We start from the raw sequence: 22,026 nt of genomic DNA on the forward strand, positions 1-22,026 counted from the left end.
GGGGAATTTTCAGGGTGAAATTTTGGGTGAATTTGGGGAAATTTTGGGAGGAATTTTTGGGTGAATTTGGGGAAATTTCGGGGTGAAATTTTGGGTGAATTTGGTGAATTTTGGGGTTTTTTCCTCACCTTGTAGAGCGCCAGCGCCAGCAGGCCCAGCAGGAGGAGCCCCCCCAGGGACGCCCCCAAAATGAGGGGGAGGGGGTTGGGGGTCTCCACCCGCTCCAGCTCCGTCTGCACCTGCGACACGTCAGGGACCCCAAAAACGCGTCAGGGACCCCAAAAATGGATCAGGGACCCCAAAAAAACGGATCAGGAACCCCAAAAAATGGATCAGGGACCCCAAAAAACGGATCAGGAACCCCAAAAAATGGATCAGGGACCCAAAAACGCATCAGGGACCCCAAAATCAGGTGAGGAACACCTGGGACAGGTGAGGGACCCCAAAAACAGGTCAGGGACCCCAAAAATGGATCAGGGACCCCAAAAATGGATCGGGAACCCCAAAAATGGATCAGGGACCCCAAAAACGGATCAGGAACCCCAAAAAATGGATCAGGGACCCCAAAATGGATCAGGAACCCCAAAAAACGGATCAAAAACCCCAAAAACGGGTCAGGAACCCAAAAACCAGGTGAGGAACACCTGGGACAGGTGAGGGACCCCAAAAAACAGGTCAGGGACCCCAAAAATGGATCAGGGACCCTAAAAAATGGATCAGGGACCCCAAAAACGCGTCAGGGACCCCAAAAATGGATCAGGGACCCCAAAAATGGATCAGGGACCCCAAAAATCGGGGGTTGGGGGTCTCCACCCGCTCCAGCTCCGTCTGCACCTGGGACACGTCAGGGACCCCAAAAACGCGTTAGGAACCCCAAAAATGGATCAGGGACCCCAAAAAATGGATCAGGAACCCCAAAAATACATCAGGAACCTCAAAAATGGATCAGGGACCCCAAAAAATGGATCAGGGACCCCAAAATGGATCAGGGACCCCAAAAATACATCAGGGACCCCAAAAACGCGTTAGGAACCCCAAAAATGGATCAGGAACCCCAAAAACGCATCAGGGACCCCAAAATCAGGTGAGGAACACCTGGGACAGGTGAGGGACCCCAAAAAATGGATCAGGAACCCCAAAAAACGGATCAGGAACCCCAAAAAAATGGGTCAGGGACCCCAAAAAACCAGGTGAGGAACCCCTGAGCCAGGTGTGCCCCCCCAGGTGTGCCCAGGTGTGTTTTTACCCTCCCAGGTGCCCCCCAGGCCCCCCCCAGGTGTGCCAGGTGTGCCCCCTCCCCTCACCTGCAGCTCGGTGCCCCCCCAGGTGTGCCCAGGTGTGCCCAGGTGCGCCCAGGTACCCCCCCAGGTGCCCCCCCAGGTGCCCCCAGGTGTGTTTCCCCCCCCCCCAGGTGCCCCCCAGGTGTGCCCAGGTGTGGTTTTACCCCCCAGGTGTGTTTTTACCCCCCCAGGTGTGCCCAGGTGTGCCCAGGTGCCCCCCCAGGTGTTGTTTTACCCCCCCAGGTGTGCCCAGGTGTGTTTTTACCCCCCCAGGTGTGCCCAGGTGTGTTTTACCCCCCCAGGTGTGCCCCCCCCCCTCACCTGCAGCTCGGTGCCCCCCCCAGGTGTTCTGGAAGATTCCGCGGTCGAAGCTCACCTGGGCCGAGCTCTGCAGGTGCAGCTTGGGCTGGGCCACCTGCGCGGGGGGGACAGGTGAGGGACAGGTGAGTGCCCAGTGTGTGCCCAGGGGTGCCCAGCTGTGCCCAGGTGTGTTTTTACCCCCCAGGTGTGCCCAGGTGAGTGCCCAGGTGTGTTTGGGATGCGCAGGTGTGCCCAGGTGTGTCCCAGGTGTGCCCAGGTGTGCCCAGGTGTGCCCAGGTGTGTCCCAGGTGTGCCCAGGTGCATTGTGGGTGTGCCCAGGTGAGTGCCCAGGTGTGTTTTGTGTTCCCAGGTGTGCCCAGGTGTGTTTTTACCCCCCAGGTGAGTGCCCAGGTGTGCCCAGGTATATCTCAGGTGTGCCCAGGTGCATTGTGGGTGTGCCCAGGTGTATCTCAGGTGTGCCCAGGTGTATCTCAGGTGTGGCCCAGGTGTGTCTCAGGTGTGTCTCAGGTGTGCCCAGGTGTGTTTTGGATGCCCAGGTGTGCCCAGGTGTGCCCAGGTGTGTCTCAGGTGTGCCCAGGTGTGCCCAGGTGTGCCCAGGTGTATCTCAGGTGCCCCCTCACCTGCGCAGCCCCCCCCAGGCGGAGTCGCCCCCCCAGGCGCAGCCCCCAGACCCGCGGGGGCTCCAGGGGGGGGCAGGGAGCAGCGGAACGTCCAGCAGGGGGCGCCAGGGCACGCCTGGGAGGAATTCGGGGGGAAAAAATCAAATTTCGGGAAAAAAATCCCCAATTTCGGGGAAAATCCCGGTTTTGGGGGGATTCTTCCCAAATCCGGCGGGAAAGGGAAAAGATTTGGGGGAAAAGGAAGGAAATCCAAAATTCGGGGGAAAAAATTCCAAAATTTTGGGACAAAAAATCCCAATTTTGGGGAAAATGGCACAATTTTTAAGGGATTTTTCCTGAATTTGGTGAAAAAAACCCAAAATTTTAGGAAAAAATCAAAATTTTTAGGAAAAAAGAATTTGGGACAAAAAACATCCCCAATTTTGGGGAAAAAGTCACAATTTTTAAGGCATTTTTCCCGAATTTGGGGAAAAAAAATCAAAAATTAGGGGGAAAAAGAAATCAAAAATTTGGGGAAAAAATCAAAAATATTGGCACAAAAAAATCCCAATTTTGGGGGAAAAGTCACAATTTTTAAGGGATTTTTCCCCAAATTAGGGGTAAATTTTTTTTTACGATTTCCCCCCCATTTTTGTGCCGAATTTCCCCCTGGTTTTATCATTTTTTCCCCATTTTTGGTGCAGATTTTTCACAATTTTGGTGATTTTTTTTCACAATTTTTAAAAATTTTCCTGATTTTTGGGATTTTTTTCCCCCATTTTGTGCAGTTTTTCCCCAATTTTGGGATTTTTCCCAATTTTTGAGATTTTTTTCCCCATTTTTGTGTGATTTTTGTCAATTTTGTACCAAATTTCCCCTATTTTTGTCGATTTTTCTCCCCATTTTTGATGCAGATTTTTCCCAATTTTGGAGATTATTCCCAAATTTTTTGAATTTTCCCGATTTTTGGGATTACCCCCCCCATTTTGTGCAGATTTTCCCAAATTTTGCCAATTTCCCCCATTTTTGATGCAGATTTTTCCCAATTTTTGGGACTTCTTCCCAATTTTTGGGACTTTTTCCCAATTTTTTAAATTTCCTGATTTTTGGGATTTTCCCCCCGTTTTTGTGTCAAATTTTCCCCAATTTTTTGCGATTTTTCCCCCACTTTTGTGACAAATTTCCCCATTTTTGCCGATTTTTTCCCCCATTTTTGATGCAGATTTTCCCCAATTTTGGGATTTCTTTCCCAATTTTCTGAATTTTCCCGATTTTGGGGAGTTTCACCCCATTTTGCACTCACCAGCAGGGGGCGCTCCGGGCCCTGCCCCGGCTCCTCGGGGCCTCGCTCGCACCGCGGCTCCGCCTGCGGGATTTGGGGGAAATTCCGGGGATTTTGGGGCTTTTGGGGCATTTGGGGCATTTTTGGGGCCATTTTGGAGGATTTTGGGTCATTTTTGGGGCCTTTTTGGGGCATTTTTGGACGTTTTTGGGGCCATTTTGGGGGATTTTGGAGCCTTTTCTTGGGTATTTTTGGGGCCATTTTGGGACTTTTTGGGATTTGTGGAATTTGGGGATTTTTGGGGCCATTTTTGGGGTAATTTTGGGGACATTTTGGGTCTTTTTGGAGCCTTTTCTTGGGTCTTTTTGGGGCCATTTTTGGGGATTTTTGGGGCCATTTTGGAGGATTTGGGGCCAATTTTTTGTAATTTTGGGATTTTTGGGGCCGGTTTTGGGGATTTGGGGACATTTTTCAAAATTTTGGGTCATTTTTGGGGCCATTTTGGGTCATTTTTGGGGCCATTTTAGGGGATTTTGGGGCCATTTTTGGGGTAATTTTTGGGGACATATTTTTGGGGCCATTTTGGACAACTTTGTGTAATTTTTTGTAATTTTGGGACTTTTTGTGAGAATTATGGGTGTTTTGGGGCCGTTTTGGACAATTTTTGCATCAGTTTTTTGTAATTTTGGGACATTTGTGCCCATTTCTGGGGGTTTTGGGGCCGTTTTGGGCAATTTTGTGTAAATTTTTGTAATTTTGGGACTTTTTGTGTCGATTTTTGTGGATTCTGGGGCCATTTTGGTCAATTTTGTGTCAGTTTTTTTTTAAATTTTGGTTCTTTTTGTGAGAATTTTTTGAGAGATTTTGGGGCAGTTTTTTGTAATTTTGGGATTTTTTGTGCCCATTTCTGTGGATTTTGGGGCCGTTTTGGGCGATTTTGGGTCAGGTTTTTGTAATTTTGGGACATTTGTGTTCATTTTGGGGGATTTTGGGGCTGTTTTGGGCAATTCTGGATTTTTTTTTTTTTTTTTTTTTGTAATTTTGGGTCTTTTTGTGCCCATTTCTGGGGGTTTTGGGGCCGTTTTGGTCAATTTTGTGTAAATTTTTGTGATTTTGGGTCTTTTTGTGAGATTTTTTTGAGAGATTTTGGGGCAGTTTTTTGCAATTTTGGGTCTTTTTGTGCCCATTTCTGTGGATTTTGGGGCCGTTTTGGGCAATTTTGGGTCCGTTTTTTGCAATTCTGGATCTTTTTGTGCCCATTTCTGGGGATTTTGGGGCCATTTTCATCAATTCTGGATCAGTTTTTTGCAATTTTGGGATTTTTTGTGCCCATTTCTGTGGATTTTGGGGCCGTTTTGGGCCATTTTGGGTCAGTTTTTTGCAATTCTGGGTCTTTTTGTGCCCATTTCTGTGGATTTTGGGGCCGTTATGGTCAATTTTCGGTCCGTTTTTTGCAATTTTGTGTCTTTTTGTGCCCATTTCTGGGGATTTTGGGGCCATTTTCATCAATTCTGGATCAGTTTTTTGCAATTTTGGGTCTTTTTGTGCCCATTTCTGTGGATTTCGAGGCCGTTTTGGGCCATTTTGGGTCGGTTTTTTGTAATTTTGAGATATTTTGTGCCCATTTCTGGGGATTTCGGGGCCGTTTTGGGCCATTTTGGGTCCGTTTTTTGTAATTTTGAGATATTTTGTGCCCATTTCTGGGGATTTCGGGGCCGTTATGGTCAATTTTGGGTCCGTTTTTTGCAATTTTGTGTCTTTTTGTGCCCATTTCTGGGGATTTTGGGGCCGTTTTGGGCCATTTTGGGCCGTTTCGGGCGTTACCTGCTCAGGTGTGACCTCCAGGTGCTCCCAGAGCCGCACCTGGCCCAGGTGAGACGGGACGCGGAAGGTGACGTTGGCCGGGAGGGGGCGGCGCCCCAGCACCTTCACCTGCGCAGGTGAGACCGGGCAGGTGACGTCACACGGGGGGCGGCGATGACGTCACGGCGATGACGTCACCCAGGTGAGCTCACCTGGTAGTGGTGGGTGACGGGGGCCGAGGGGGGCGGGGCTCCGCGGGTGCTGAAGTTCAGGTAACGCGTGGAGTCGGGGGCGCTGCCGGACAGGTGAGGTCACACAGGTGACGTCACACAGGTGAGGTCACACAGGTGAGACAGGTGACGTCACACAGGTGAGACAGGTGACGTCACACAGGTGAGGTCACACAGGTGAGACAGGTGGGGTCACACAGGTGGGGTCACACAGGTGAGACAGGTGATGTCACACAGGTGAGACAGGTGGGGACACACAGGTGTGACACACAGATGCCGTCACACAGGTGTGACACAGGTAACACAGGTGACATCACACAGGTAACACACACAGGTGACACAGGTGGGGTCACACAGGTGAGACAGGTGAGGTCACACAGGTGAGACAGGTGAGGCCACACAGGTGAGGTCACACAGGTGAGACAGGTGACGTCACACAGGTGAGACAGGTGAGGTCACACAGGTGAGACAGGTGAGGTCACACAGGTGAGACAGGTGACGTCACACAGGTGAGACAGGTGACGTCACACAGGTGAGACAGGTGGGGCCACACAGGTGAGACAGGTGAGGTCACACAGGTGACACAGGTGAGGTCACACAGGTGAGACAGGTGGGGACACACAGGTGAGACAGGTGAGGTCACACAGGTGAGACAGGTGACGTCACACAGGTGAGACAGGTGACGTCACACAGGTGAGACAGGTGACGTCACACAGGTGAGACAGGTGGGGACACACAGGTGAGACAGGTGAGGTCACACAGGTGACACAGGTGAGGTCACACAGGTGAGGTCACACAGGTGAGACAGGTGAGGTCACACAGGTGAGACAGGTGAGGTCACACAGGTGAGACAGGTGGGGACACACAGGTGAGACAGGTGAGGTCACACAGGTGGGGACACACAGGTGAGACAGGTGAGGCCACACAGGTGAGACAGGTGACGTCACACAGGTGAGACAGGTGAGGTCACACAGGTGAGGTCACACAGGTGAGACAGGTGACGTCACACAGGTGAGACAGGTGAGGTCACACAGGTGAGACAGGTGGGGACACACAGGTGAGACAGGTGAGGCCACACAGGTGAGACAGGTGACGTCACACAGGTGAGACAGGTGGGGACACACAGGTGAGACAGGTGGGGACACACAGGTGAGACAGGTGAGGTCACACAGGTGAGACAGGTGGGGACACACAGGTGAGACAGGTGAGGTCACACAGGTGAGACAGGTGAGGTCACACAGGTGAGGTCACACAGGTGAGACAGGTGACGTCACACAGGTGAGACAGGTGAGGTCACACAGGTGAGACAGGTGGGGACACACAGGTGAGACAGGTGAGGTCACACAGGTGAGACAGGTGGGGACACACAGGTGAGACAGGTGGGGCCACACAGGTGAGACAGGTGGGGACACACAGGTGAGACAGGTGAGGTCACACAGGTGAGACAGGTGAGGTCACACAGGTGAGACAGGTGGGGACACACAGGTGAGACAGGTGAGGTCACACAGGTGGGGACACACAGGTGAGACAGGTGAGGCCACACAGGTGAGACAGGTGACGTCACACAGGTGAGACAGGTGAGGTCACACAGGTGAGACAGGTGAGGTCACACAGGTGAGGTCACACAGGTGAGACAGGTGACGTCACACAGGTGAGACAGGTGAGGTCACACAGGTGAGACAGGTGGGGACACACAGGTGAGACAGGTGAGGCCACACAGGTGAGACAGGTGACGTCACACAGGTGAGGTCACACAGGTGAGACAGGTGGGGTCACACAGGTGAGACAGGTGGGGTCACACAGGTGAGACAGGTGACGTCACACAGGTGAGACAGGTGGGGACACACAGGTGTGACACACAGATGCCGTCACACAGGTGTGACACAGGTAACACAGGTGACATCACACAGGTAACACACACAGGTGACACAGGTGGGGTCACACAGGTGAGACAGGTGAGGTCACACAGGTGAGACAGGTGAGGTCACACAGGTGAGGTCACACAGGTGAGACAGGTGAGGCCACACAGGTGAGGTCACACAGGTGAGACAGGTGACGTCACACAGGTGAGACAGGTGAGGTCACACAGGTGAGACAGGTGACGTCACACAGGTGAGACAGGTGACGTCACACAGGTGAGACAGGTGGGGACACACAGGTGAGACAGGTGAGGTCACACAGGTGAGACAGGTGAGGTCACACAGGTGAGACAGGTGGGGCCACACAGGTGAGACAGGTGGGGACACACAGGTGAGACAGGTGAGGTCACACAGGTGAGACAGGTGGGGACACACAGGTGAGACAGGTGAGGTCACACAGGTGACACAGGTGAGGTCACACAGGTGAGACAGGTGGGGACACACAGGTGAGACAGGTGAGGTCACACAGGTGGGGACACACAGGTGAGACAGGTGAGGCCACACAGGTGAGACAGGTGACGTCACACAGGTGAGACAGGTGAGGTCACACAGGTGAGACAGGTGAGGTCACACAGGTGAGGTCACACAGGTGAGACAGGTGACGTCACACAGGTGAGACAGGTGAGGTCACACAGGTGAGACAGGTGGGGACACACAGGTGAGACAGGTGAGGCCACACAGGTGAGACAGGTGACGTCACACAGGTGAGGTCACACAGGTGAGACAGGTGGGGTCACACAGGTGAGACAGGTGACGTCACACAGGTGAGACAGGTGGGGACACACAGGTGTGACACACAGATGCCGTCACACAGGTGTGACACAGGTAACACAGGTGACATCACACAGGTAACACACACAGGTGACACAGGTGGGGTCACACAGGTGAGACAGGTGAGGTCACACAGGTGAGACAGGTGAGGTCACACAGGTGAGGTCACACAGGTGAGACAGGTGAGGCCACACAGGTGAGGTCACACAGGTGAGACAGGTGACGTCACACAGGTGAGACAGGTGAGGTCACACAGGTGAGACAGGTGACGTCACACAGGTGAGACAGGTGACGTCACACAGGTGAGACAGGTGGGGACACACAGGTGAGACAGGTGAGGTCACACAGGTGAGACAGGTGAGGTCACACAGGTGAGACAGGTGGGGCCACACAGGTGAGACAGGTGGGGACACACAGGTGAGACAGGTGAGGTCACACAGGTGAGACAGGTGGGGACACACAGGTGAGACAGGTGAGGTCACACAGGTGAGACAGGTGAGGCCACACAGGTGAGACAGGTGACGTCACACAGGTGAGACAGGTGAGGTCACACAGGTGAGACAGGTGACGTCACACAGGTGAGACAGGTGAGGTCACACAGGTGAGACAGGTGGGGACACACAGGTGAGACAGGTGACGTCACACAGGTGAGACAGGTGAGGTCACACAGGTGAGGTCACACAGGTGAGACAGGTGAGGTCACACAGGTGAGACAGGTGGGGACACACAGGTGAGACAGGTGAGGTCACACAGGTGGGGACACACAGGTGAGACAGGTGAGGCCACACAGGTGAGACAGGTGACGTCACACAGGTGAGACAGGTGAGGTCACACAGGTGAGACAGGTGAGGTCACACAGGTGAGGTCACACAGGTGAGACAGGTGAGGTCACACAGGTGAGGTCACACAGGTGAGACAGGTGACGTCACACAGGTGAGACAGGTGAGGTCACACAGGTGAGGTCACACAGGTGAGACAGGTGAGGTCACACAGGTGAGACAGGTGGGGACACACAGGTGAGACAGGTGAGGTCACACAGGTGAGACAGGTGAGGCCACACAGGTGAGACAGGTGACGTCACACAGGTGAGACAGGTGGGGACACACAGGTGAGACAGGTGAGGCCACACAGGTGAGACAGGTGACGTCACACAGGTGAGACAGGTGAGGTCACACAGGTGAGACAGGTGACGTCACACAGGTGAGACAGGTGAGGTCACACAGGTGAGACAGGTGAGGTCACACAGGTGAGACAGGTGGGGACACACAGGTGAGACAGGTGAGGTCACACAGGTGAGACAGGTGAGGTCACACAGGTGAGACAGGTGGGGACACACAGGTGAGACAGGTGAGGTCACACAGGTGAGACAGGTGAGGTCACACAGGTGAGACAGGTGACGTCACACAGGTGAGACACCCACAGGTGAGACACAGGTGACGTCACACAGATGATGTCACACAGGTGTGACACAGGTGACACCCTCAGGTGTGACACAGGTGACACAGATGACATCACACAGGTGTGACCCCCCCCCAGGTGTGACACCCTCAGGTAACACACACAGGTAACACAGGTGACGTCACACAGATGGTGTCACACAGGTGTGACACAGGTAACACACACAGGTGTGACAGAGGTGACATCACACAGGTGTGACATCACACAGGTGTGACACAGGTAACACCCTCAGGTGACGTCACACAGGTGACACAGATGACATCACAGAGGTGTGACACAGGTGACACCCCCAGGTAACACACACAGGTGACACAGGTGTGATACAGGTGACGTCACACAGGCGAGGTCCCACAGGTGTGACACCCCCAGGTAACACAGGTAACACCCCCAGGTATGACACAGGTGACGTCACACAGGTGTGACACAGGTGACGTCACATAGATGACGTCACACAGGTGACACAGGTGACACGCTCAGGTATGACACAGGTGACATCACACAGGTAACACAGGTGACATCACACAGGTGTGACGCCCCCAGGTGTGACACAGGTGACATCGTACAGGTAATACCCCCAGGTAACACACAGGTGACACAGGTGAGGTCACACAGGTGTGACACCGGTGACGTCACACACATGACATCACACAGGTGTGACACAGGTGTGACACAGGTAACACATTCAGGTAACACACACAGGTGACGTCACACAGGTGTGACCCCCCCAGGTGACACCCCCCGCCCCCCCGTGCTCACCTGTCGATCACCACGAACACCTGGTACCTGACCGGGATGGTCGCGCTCTGGCTCCGCCCACCTGCGCCGCCATTGGCACTGCGGGGACACAGCGGGGTCACCTGGGGGCACCTGGACAGCTCACCTGGGCTCACCTGAGCTCACCTGGGAGCACCTGGGAGCACCTGGGGGCACCTGAGCTCACCTGGGCTCACCTGGGCTCACCTGGGAGCACCTGGGAGCACCTGGGAGCACCTGGGCTCATCTGAGCTCACCTGTCCCACCTCACCTGTCTCACCTGTCTCTTACCTGTCCCATCTCACCTGTCTCACCTGTCCATGTCTCACCTGTCTCACCTGCCCAGGTCTCACCTGTCTGTCTCTCACCTGTCCCATCTCACCTGCCCGTGTCTCACCTGTCTCACCTGTCACTCTCACCTGTCCCATCTCACCTGTCTCACCTGCCCCTGTCTCACCTGCCCGTGTCTCACCTGTAGCTCTCACCTGTCTCTCTCACCTGCCCAGGTCTCACCTGCCCGTGTCTCACCTGTCCCATCTCACCTGTCTCACCTGTCTCACCTGCCCCAGGTCTCACCTGTAGCTCTCACCTGTCTCACCTGCCCAGGTCTCACCTGCCCGTGTCTCACCTGTCCCATCTCACCTGTCTCACCTGTCTCACCTGCCCCAGGTCTCACCTGTAGCTCTCACCTGTCTCACCTGCCCGTGTCTCACCTGTCCCATCTCACCTGTCTCTCTCACCTGCCCCAGGTCTCACCTGTAGCTCTCACCTGTCTCACCTGCCCGTGTCTCACCTGTAGCTCTCACCTGTCTCACCTGCCCAGGTCTCACCTGCCCGTGTCTCACCTGTAGCTCTCGGCCGTCACCCGCAGTTCGTCTCCCAGTTCGGCGTCCGGGGGCACGTCCAGGGTGAGCCTGAAAATCACCTGGGGACAGGTGAGACAGACAGGTGAGACACACAGGTGAGACAGACAGGTGAGACACGGACAGGTGAGGTGATTGACAGGTGAGACAGGTGAGACACGGACAGGTGAGACACAGACAGGTGAGACAGGTGAGAGATGGACAGGTGAGGTGATTGACAGGTGAGACATGGACAGGTGAGACATGGACAGGTGAGATCACACAGGTGAGACATGGACAGGTGAGATCACACAGGTGAGACATGGACAGGTGAGACAGGTGAGATCACACAGGTGAGACATGGACAGGTGAGACAGGTGAGACACACAGGTGTGACACACACACAGGTGACACCGATGACGTCACTCAGGTGACAGTGATGACGTCACACCGATGACGTCACAGACTCACCTGGGCCCCGGCCCTGAGCACAGGTGGCTGCAGGTGGCACACACAGGTAACACACACAGGTGACACTGATGACGTCACTCAGGTGACAGTGATGACGTCACACTGATGACGTCACTCAGGTGTGTCACTCACCTGCGCCCCCGCCCTGAGCACAGGTGGCTGCAGGTGGCACAGGTAACACAGGTAACACACACAGGTGACACACAGATAACAGTGATGACGTCACACAGATAACAATGATGACGTCACTCAGGTAACAATGATGACGTCACACCGATGACGTCACTCAGGTGTGTCACTCACCTGGGCCCCGGCCCTGAGCACAGGTGGCTGTACCTGGCACCGCGTGCGCCGGCCCCGCCCCTGGGGCGGCTCCGAGTGACAGCGCAGGGAGCCCGAGCGGGGCTGGGACTGGGAGAGACTGGGTTATACTGGGATGGACTGGGGGGGACTGGGATTGAACTGGGGGGGACTGGGGGGGACTGGGATTGAACTGGGGGGGACTGGGGGGGACTGGGATTGAACTGGGGGGGACTGGGAGGGACTGGGTTATACTGGGATTGAACTGGGATTGAACTGGGATTGAACTGGGATTGAACTGGGATTGAACTGGGGGGGACTGGGATTGAACTGGGATTGAACTGGGGGGGACTGGGATTGAACTGGGATTGAACTGGGAGGGACTGGGGGGGACTGGGATTGAACTGGGGGGGACTGGGATTGAACTGGGGGGGACTGGGATTGAACTGGGATTGAACTGGGATTGAACTGGGATTGAACTGGGGGGGACTGGGATTGGACTGGGATTGAACTGGGATTGAACTGGGATTGAACTGGGTTAGACTGGGATTGAACTGGGATTGAACTGGGATTGAACTGGGGGGGACTGGGGGGGACTGGGGGGGACTGGGATTGAACTGGGGGGGACTGGGGGGGACTGGGGGGGACTGGGATTGAACTGGGGGGGACTGGGGGGGACTGGGGGGGACTGGGATTGAACTGGGGGGGACTGGGGGGGATTTTTGGGGCATTTTGAGGTATTTTTGGGGTACTTTGGGGTATTTTTGGGGTGTTTTTTTGGGGTGTTTTTGGGGCATTTTTGGGGCGTTTTGGACCCATTTTTCAACGTATTTTTGGGGTATTTTTGAGGTGTTTTTTGGGGCATTTTGGGGTGTTTCGGGGCAGGGTTTTGAGGGTATTTTGGGGGTATTTTAGGGGTATTTTTTGGGGTATTTTGGGGTGTTTTGGGGGTGGTTTTGGGGGTATTTTTGGAGGTATTTTTTGGGTGGTTTTGGGGTGTTTTGGGGGTGTTTTAGGGCAGGGTTTTGAGGTATTTTTGGGGTATTTTAGGGGATTTGTGGGAGTATTTTGGGGGTATTTTTGGGGTGTTTTGGGGCAGGGTTTTGAGGGTATTTTTGGGGTATTTTTTGGGTATTTTGGGTGGTTTTGGGGTGTATTTGAGGGTGGTTTGGGGTTTTTTGGGGCGTATTTTTTCTGGTATTTTGGGGGTATTTTTGGAGGTATTTTGGGGCTATTTTTTGGGGTGGTTTTGGTCCATTTTTGCGGTACTTTTGGGGTGTTTGGGGGTATTTTTTGAGGTATTTTTGGGGTGTTTGTGGGGTGTTTTTAGGGCATTTTTGGAGATATTTTTTGGGGTATTTTTTGAGGTATTTTTGGGGCGTTTGGGGGGTGGTTTTTTGGGGTATTTTTTTGATTTTTTTTTTATTTTGGGGTATTTTGGGGCTGGTTTTGGGGTGCTGTCGGGATGATTTTGGGGGATTTTGGGGGTATTTTTTGAGGGTATTTTTTGGGTATTTTTGAGGTATTTTTGGGGTATTTTGGGGCTGGTTTTGGGGTGCTGTTGGGATGATTTTGGGGGTATTTTTGAGGGTATTTTTTGGGTATTTTTGGGGTGGTTTTGGGGTGTTTTGGGGCCGGTTTTGGGGTGCTGTCGGGGGTTACCTGCAGCACCTGCACCTTCCTGTAGCTCAGCTCGGGGGGGTGGCTCAGGACCACGCCGGGCCCCAGGGAGCTCTCGCCGCGGTTCGTCAGCGCCACCGTCACCTCCAGCGCGTCCCCCTCCCCCACCAGCAGCACCCCCCGCCTGCCGGGAGGGGCGTCAGGGGGGCGGGGGGAGAGACAAATCCCAAAAAAACCCCACAAAAAAACCCCACAAAAAACCCCAAAAAACCCCACCAAAAAAACCCCAAAAAAACCCACAAAAAAAACCCCAAAAAAACCCCACAAAAAAACCCCAAAAAACCCCACAAAAAACCCAAAAAAAACCACACAAAAAACCCACAAAAACCCCCACTAAAAAACCCCACAAAAAAACCCAAAAAACCCCAAAAAACCCCACAAAAAACCCCTAAAAAACCCCACAAAAAAACCCAAAAAAAAAACCACAAAACCCCCCAAAAAAACCCACAAAAAACCCCAAAAAACCCCACTAAAAATCCCCACAAAAAAACCCCAAAAAAACCCCACAAAAAACCCCACAAAAAAACCCACAAAAAAACCCAAAAAAACCCCACAAAAACCCCAAAAAACCCCAGAAAAAAAACCCAAAAAACCCCACAAAAACCCCACAAAAACCCCCAAAAAAACCCCCCAAAAACCCCACAAAAAACCCCAAAAACAGCCCAAAAAAAAACCCCTCAAAAACCCACAAAAAAACCCCACAAAAAAACCCACAAAAAACCGGAAAAAAACCCCACAAAAAACCCCAAAAAACCCCACAAAACCCCCCCCCCAAAAAAACCCACAAAAAAACCCAAAAAACCCACCCCAAAAAACCCACAAAAAAACCCGAACCCCCCCCCAAAAAAACAAAAAACCCCACAAAAAACCCCAAACCCCCCCCCAAAAAAAACCCAAAAAACCCCCAAAAAACCCCAGAAAAAAACCCAAAAAAAAACCCCCCAAAAAAACCCACAAAAAACCCACAAAAAACCCCACAAAAAACTCCACAAAAACCCCACAAAACAGCCCAAAAATACCCCCAAAATGGACCCAAAACCCCCCCCGAAAATTCCCCAAAATACCCCCAAAATACCCCTAAAATACCAAAGAAATACCCCCAAAATGGCCCCAAAGTAAAAAAAAAAATCCCCAAAATACCCCCAAAATACCAAAGGAATACTCTCAAAATGACCCCAAAATACCCCAAAAATACCCTCAAAATACCCCAAAAAAATCCCCAAAATACCAAGAAACCATCCCCAATTTTCCCCATTTTTTCCCAATTCCCCCCTAAATTTTCCCAATTTTTCCCCAACTTTCACCAATTTTTCCCCCAAATTTTCCCAATTTTAGTCCCAATTTTTTCCCCATTTTCCCCCCAAATTTTCCCAATTTTTCCCCAATTTTCCCCCCAAATTTCCCCAAATTTATTCCAAATTTCCCCCCATTTTTCCCCCATTTTCTCCCAAATTTTCCCAATTTTCCCCATTTTTCCCCATTTCCCCCCAAATTTTCCCAATTTTCCCCATTTTCTCCCAAATTTTCCCAATTTTTTCTCATTTTTTTCCCAATTTTCCCCCCAAATTTTCCCAATTTTAGTCCCAGTTTTTCCCCATTTTTCCCCATTTCCCCCCAATTTTTTCCCCATTTTCCCCCAAATTTTCCCCCAAATTTTCCCAATTTTAGTCCGAATTTTTTCCCCATTTTCCCCCCAAATTTTCCCAATTTTTCCCCAATTTTCCCCCCAAATTTTCCCAAATTTATTCCAAATTTCCCCCCATTTTTTCCCCCATTTTCTCCCAAATTTTCCCAATTTTAGTCCCAATTTTTTCCCCATTTCCCCCCTAATTTTCCCCATTTTTTCCCCATTTTTTCCCCATTTTTCCCCAAATTTTCCCAATTTTTTCCCAATTTTCCCCAATGTTTCCCCCATTTCCCCCCAAATTTTCCCATCTTTTCCCCACTTTTTCCCCAAATTTTCCCCTTTCCCCCCAAATTTTCCCAATTTTATTCCAAATTTTCCCCAAATTTCCCCAAATTTTCCCCAATATTTCCCCCAATTTTTCCCAATTTTTTCCCCAATTTTCCCCCAATTTTTCCCTAAATTTCTCCCAATTTTTTCCCAATTTTTCCCATTTTCTCCATTTTCCCCCCAAATTTTCCCAACTTTCCCCAACTTTCCCCCCAAATTTCCCCAAATTTCTCCCAATTTTTTCCTAATTTTTCCCCAATTTCCCCAATTTTCCCATTTTTCCCCATTTCCCCCCAAATTTCCCCGAATTCCCCATTTCTCACCCCGCGAGGCGCAGCCGCAGCTCCAGCCGGTCCTGGCAGGCGTTGTCGGCGCCGCAGTCGTGCTCGAACGGCAGCTGGCCAAGTTTGGGGCAAATTCAGCCACTTTTGGGCAACTTGGGATTTCGGCACTTTGGGGATTTTTGGGGATTTTTTGGGGGGTTTTTTTGAGGGATATTTTGACTTTTTTGGGGATTTTTTGGGGTTTTTTGGGATTTTTTTGGGATTTTTTGGGTTTTTTTAAGGGATATTTTGACTTTTTTTGGGATTTTTTGGGGTTTTTTGGGATTTTTTTGGGATTTTTTGGGTTTTTTTAAGGGATATTTTGACTTTTTTGGGGATTTTTTGGGATTTTTTGGGGGTTTTTTGGGTTTTTTTAAAGGGATATTTTGACTTTTTTTGGGGATTTTTTGGGATTTTTTGGAGTTTTTTGGGGATTTTTTGGGGTTTTTTTAAAGGGATATTTTGACTTTTTTGGGGATGTTTTTGGATTTTTCGGGATTTTTAAAGGGATATTTTGACTTTTTTTGGGATTTTTTGGGATTTTTTGGGTTTTTTTAAAGGGATATTTTGACTTTTTTTGGGGATTTTTTGGGGTTTTTTGGGATTTTTTTGGGATTTTTTGGGGTTTTTTAAGGGATATTTTGACTTTTTTGGGGATTTTTTGGGGTTTTTTGGGATTTTTTTGGGATTTTTTGGGTTTTTTTAAGGGATATTTTGACTTTTTTGGGGATTTTTTGGGATTTTTTGGGGGTTTTTTGGGTTTTTTTAAAGGGATATTTTGACTTTTTTGGGGATTTTTTGGGATTTTTTGGAGTTTTTTGGGGATTTTTTGGGGTTTTTTTAAAGGGATATTTTGACTTTTTGGGGATGTTTTTGGATTTTTTTGGATTTTTGAAGGGATATTTTGACTTTTTTTGGGATTTTTTGGGTTTTTTTAAAGGGATATTTTGACTTTTTTGGGGATTTTTTGGGGTTTTTTGGGATTTTTTTGGGATTTTTTGGGTTTTTTTAAGGGATATTTTGACTTTTTTTGGGGATTTTTTGGGATTTTTTGGGTTTTTTTAAGGGATATTTTGACTTTTTTTGAGATTTTTGGGGATTTTTTTGGGTTTTTTTGGGATTTTTTGGGGTTTTTTAAGGGATATTTTGACTTTTTTGGGGATTTTTTGGGATTTTTTGGGGTTATTTTTCACTATTTTGGGGGAATATTTTTGGGTCTTTTTGGGTATTTTCCGTTATTTTGGGGGCGATTTTGGGGGATTTTTTTGGAATATTTTGGGGTGATTTTCCACTATTTTTGGGGAGCATTTTTGGTTATTTTTTGTTGCTTTGGGGATTATTTTTGGGGTCAATTTTTGGGTATTTTTCGGGGATAGTTTGGGCCTATTTTTCGCTTTTTTGGGGTCACTTTTCACTTTTTTGTGGTTATTTTTTGCTATTTTGGTGGTTTTCGGGTCTATTTTTTGCTATTTTTGGGTTTTTTGGGGGTTATTTTTCACTATTTTGGTGGTTTTTCAGTCTATTTTTGGCTACTTTGGGGTTATTTTTGGCTATTTTGGGGGTTTTTTGTGTCTATTTTTCACTATTTTGGGGTTTTTTGGGCTTTTTTTTTGCTATTTTGGTTTTTTTGGGGGGATTATTTTTGGGGTTACTTTATTTTGGTTTTTTGGTTCTATTTTCATTTTTTTTGTGGTTATTTTTCACTATTTTGGTGGGGGTTGGGTCTATTTTTCACTATTTTGGGGGTTTTTGGGGTTATTTTTTGCTATTTTGGGTCCATTTTTCCGTATTTTGGTCATTTTTGGGTCTATTTTTTGCTTTTTTGGGGGTTATTTTTGGCTATTTTGGTGGTTTCTGGGTCTATTTTTGGCTATTTTGGGGTTTTTGGGTCTATTTTTCACTATTTGGGGATTTTTGGGTCTATTTTTGGCTATTTTGGGGCTTTTTGGGGTCGCTTCTCACTTTTTTGGGTCTATTTTTCACTATTTTGGGGGTTTTTGGCTCTATTTTTGGCTATTTTGGGGGTTTTTGGGTCTATTTTTCACTATTTTGGGGGTTTTGGGGTCACTTTTCACTTTTTTGGGTCTATTTTTGACTATTTTGGGGTTTTTTGGGTCTATTTTTGGCTATTTTGGTGTTTTTTGGGTCTATTTTTCACTATTTTGGGGGGTTTGGGTCTATTTTTCGCTATTTTGGGTTTTTTTGGGTCGCTTTTCACTTTTTTTGGGTCTATTTTTCACTATTTTGGGGGTTTTTGGGGTTATTTTTTGCTATTTTGGGTCCATTTTTCCGTATTTTGGTCATTTTTGGGTCTATTTTTTGCTTTTTTGGGGGTTATTTTTTGCTATTTTGGTGGTTTCTGGGTCTATTTTTGGCTATTTTGGGTTTTTTTGGGTCTATTTTTCGCTATTTTGGGGGGTTTGGGTCTATTTTTCACTATTTTGGGGTTTTTTGGGGTCACTTTTCACTTTTTTGGGTCTATTTTTCACTATTTTGGGGGTTTTGGCTCTATTTTTGGCTATTTTGGCGGTTTTTTGGGGCTATTTTTGGCTATTTTGGGGTTTTTTGGGTCTATTTTTCACTATTTTGGGGGTTTTGGGTCTATTTTTCACTATTTGGGGTTTTTTGGATCTATTTTTCACTATTTTGGGGGGTTTGGGTCTATTTTTCGCTATTTTGGGGTTTTTTGGGTCGCTTTTCACTTTTTTGGCTCTATTTTTCACTATTTGGGGTTTTTTGGGTGTATTTTTCACTATTTTGGGTTTTTTTGGGTCTATTTTTGGCTATTTTGGGTTTTTTGGGTCTATTTTCGGCTATTTTGGGGGTTTTGGGTCTATTTTTCGCTATTTTAGGGTTTTTTGGGGTCACTTTTCACTTTTTTGGGTCTATTTTTCACTATTTGGGGTTTTTTGGGTCTATTTTTCACTATTTTGGGGGGTTTTTGGGTCTATTTTTCGCTATTTTGGGGTTTTTTGGGTCGCTTTTCACTTTTTTTGGGTCTATTTTTCACTATTTGGTGGGTTTTTTGGGTCTATTTTTGGCTATTTTGGTTTTTTTTTGGGTCTATTTTTGGCTATTTTGGGGGTTTTGGGTCTATTTTCCACTATTTTGGGGTTTTTTGGGGTCGCTTTTCACTTTTTTGGGTCTATTTTTCACTATTTGGGGTTTTTTGGGTCTATTTTTCACTATTTGGTGGGTTTTGGGTCTATTTTTGGCTATTTTGGGTTTTTTGTGTCTATTTTTCACTATTTTGGGGGTTTGGGTCTATTTTTCGCTATTTTGGGGTTTTTTGGGGTCACTTTTCACTTTTTTTGGGTCTATTTTTCTCTATTTTGGGGTTTTTTGGGTCTATTTTTGGCTATTTTGGGTTTTTTGGGGTCTATTTTTAGTTATTTTGGGGGTTTGGGTCTATTTTTCGCTATTTGGTGGGTTTTGGGTCTATTTTTGGCTATTTTGGGGATTTTGGATCTATTTTTCGCTATTTTGGGGTTTTTGGGGTCACTTTTCACTTTTTTTGAGTCTATTTTTCACTATTTGCTGGTTTTTGGGTCTATTTTTGGCTATTTTGGGTTTTTTGGGGTCTATTTTTGGCTATTTTGGGGTTTTTTGGGTCTATTTTTGGCTATTTTGGGGGTTTTGGGTATATTTTTCGCTATTTTGGGGTTTTTGGGGTCACTTTTCACTTTTTTGGGTCTATTTTTCACTATTTTGGGGGGTTTGGGTCTATTTTTCACTATTTTGGGGTTTTTTGGCTCTTTTTTTTGGCTATTTTGGGGTTTTTTGGGGTCACTTTTCACTTTTCTGGGTCTATTTTTCACTATTTTGGGGGTTTTTGGGTCTATTTTTCTTTATTTTGGGGTTTTTTGGGGTCGCTTTTCACTTTTTTGGGTCTATTTTTCACTATTTTGGGTTTTTTGGGGTCTATTTTTCGCTATTTTGGGGTTTTTTGGGGTCGCTTTTCACTTTTTTGGGCCTATCTTTCACTATTTTGGGGTTTTTGGCTCTATTTTTGGCCATTTTGGTGTTTTTCGTGGTCATTTTCCCACATTTTGGGTTTATTCTGGGCTATTTTTGCCTTTCCCCCCCGAATTTCCCGAATTTCCCGAATTCCCCCCAGTCTGACCGTGGCGGTGACGGCGCGGTCGGAGCCGGGGCCGAGGTGGGGCCGGAGCCCCCCGGCCCCGGGCAGGGGCTCCCCGCGGCCCCCCAGGGTCACGCGCAGCGCCAGCGGGGTCAGCGTGTCCTGCGGGCAGCCCTGCACCCCAAACGGCAAAAAAGAACAAATTACACCCAAAAAACCCCGAATTTGGGAGGTTAAAACAAAAAAAATCCCGAATTTAAACGAAAAAATTCAGAGTTTAACCAAAAAAAACCCCGAATTTGGGAGGTTAAAACAAAAAAAATCCCGAATTGAAACGAAAAAATTCAGAATTTAATCAAAAAAAACCCCGAATTTGGGAGGTTAAAACAAAAAAAATCCCGAATTTAAACGAAAAAATTCAGAATTTAACCAAAAAAAATCCCGAATTTGGGAGGTTAAAACAAAAAAAATCCCGAATTTAAACGAAAAAATTCAGAATTAAACCAAAAAAAATCCCGAATTTGGGAGGTTAAAACAAAAAAAATACGAATTTAAACCAAAAAAATCCCGAATTTAAACCAAAAAATAACAAAATTGGGACATTAAACACAAAAAAATCCCGAATTTAAACCAAAAAATCCCGAATTTAAACCAAAAAAAAAATCCAAATTTAAACCAAAAAAATAACAAATTTAAACCCAAAAATCCAAATTTAAACCCAAAAAATCCCGAATTTAAACCAAAAAAATCCAAATTTAAACAAAAAAATCCCAAATTTGGGAGCCTAAAATAAAAAAATCCTGAATTTAAACCAAAAAAATCCAAATTTAAACCAAAAAAAATCCTGAATTTGGGACATTGAAACAAAAAAAAAACCACCCCGAATTTAAACAAAAACCCCACAAATTTAAACCAAAAAAATCCCAAATTTGGGAGCCTAAAATTAAAAAATCCTGAATTTAAACAAAAAAACCCCTCAAATTTGGGACATTAAAACAAAAAAATCCTGAATTTAAACAAAAAAAATCCCGAATTTAAACCAAAAAAAATCCAAATTTAAATTAAAAAATCCTGAATTTAAACCAAAAAAAAATCCAAATTTAAATTAAAAAATCCTGAATTTGGGGCATTAAAACCAAAAAATCCCGAATTTAAACAAAAAAAAATCCCGAATTTAAACAAAAAAAAATCCAAATTTAAATTAAAAAATCCTGACCCGAATTTAAACAAAAAAAAATCCCGAATTTAAACAAAAAAAAATCCAAATTTAAATTAAAAAATCCTGAATTTAAACAAAAGGAATTGAATTTTGGGAGCCTAAAATAAAAAAAAAAAATCCAAATTTAAACCCAAAAATAACAGATTTGGGACATTAAAACAAAAAAATCCCGAATTGAAACCAAAAAATCTGAAAATTGGGACATTAAAACAAAAAAAATTCAAATTTAAACAAAAAAATCCCGAATTTAAACCAAAAAGCCCCAAATTTGGGACATTAAAACAAAAAAAAAAATTACAAATTTAAACAAAAAAACTCCCCCCATTTTCCTCCCAAATCCCCCCAAAATCCCGGAATTTTTGCCCAAAATCCCCTAAAATTCCCCCAATTTTCGCCTCAAATTTCCTGAATTTTCACCCAATTTCCCCAAAAATTCCAATTTCCCCTCCATTTTTCCCAAAATCCCCCAAATTTCCCCCAAAATCCCATTTTTTTCCCCATTTTGCCCAAAATCCCGGGGATTTGCCCCAAATTTCCGCACCTGGTAGAAGATGTCGAGGCTCTCGCAGCGCTGCCCCTCCCCCACGCTCAGAGTCCCGTTTTTGGCCGTTTCTGCCCCAAACCGGGCGCGCGCGCGGGCGCGGCCGGGATCGAGCTCGGCCCGGAACCAGAGCGAGGCCGAGACGGAGGAGCCTTTGGGGCGAAAAACGGCGATTTTGGGAAAAACGGGAGAATGGGGG

General features: G+C 47.5%; 1 protein-coding gene across 1 annotated transcript in view; it reads right to left on the minus strand.

The window, feature by feature from the left end:
• Window positions 1–586: 586 nt before the first annotated feature.
• The window catches only part of LOC135288557 (integrin alpha-X-like), a 41,996-nt gene continuing 20,556 nt past the window's right edge, over window positions 587–22,026 (minus strand). The window contains exons 17-29 of the mRNA XM_064401945.1: window positions 21,828–21,979; window positions 20,110–20,241; window positions 15,987–16,060; window positions 13,692–13,833; window positions 12,033–12,140; window positions 11,262–11,341; window positions 10,420–10,497; window positions 5,498–5,579; window positions 5,307–5,414; window positions 3,504–3,566; window positions 2,222–2,336; window positions 1,602–1,695; window positions 587–834 (exon numbers count right to left, since the gene is read on the minus strand). Of these exons, the coding sequence (XP_064258015.1) occupies window positions 777–834; window positions 1,602–1,695; window positions 2,222–2,336; window positions 3,504–3,566; window positions 5,307–5,414; window positions 5,498–5,579; window positions 10,420–10,497; window positions 11,262–11,341; window positions 12,033–12,140; window positions 13,692–13,833; window positions 15,987–16,060; window positions 20,110–20,241; window positions 21,828–21,979 (1,286 nt within the window). The 3' untranslated portion in view covers window positions 587–776. The remainder of the gene's footprint in view (window positions 835–1,601; window positions 1,696–2,221; window positions 2,337–3,503; window positions 3,567–5,306; window positions 5,415–5,497; window positions 5,580–10,419; window positions 10,498–11,261; window positions 11,342–12,032; window positions 12,141–13,691; window positions 13,834–15,986; window positions 16,061–20,109; window positions 20,242–21,827; window positions 21,980–22,026) is intronic.

This window comes from Passer domesticus, chromosome 33 (genome assembly GCF_036417665.1).
Source record: "Passer domesticus isolate bPasDom1 chromosome 33, bPasDom1.hap1, whole genome shotgun sequence".
In the NCBI taxonomy this organism is placed as follows: domain Eukaryota; kingdom Metazoa; phylum Chordata; class Aves; order Passeriformes; family Passeridae; genus Passer; species Passer domesticus.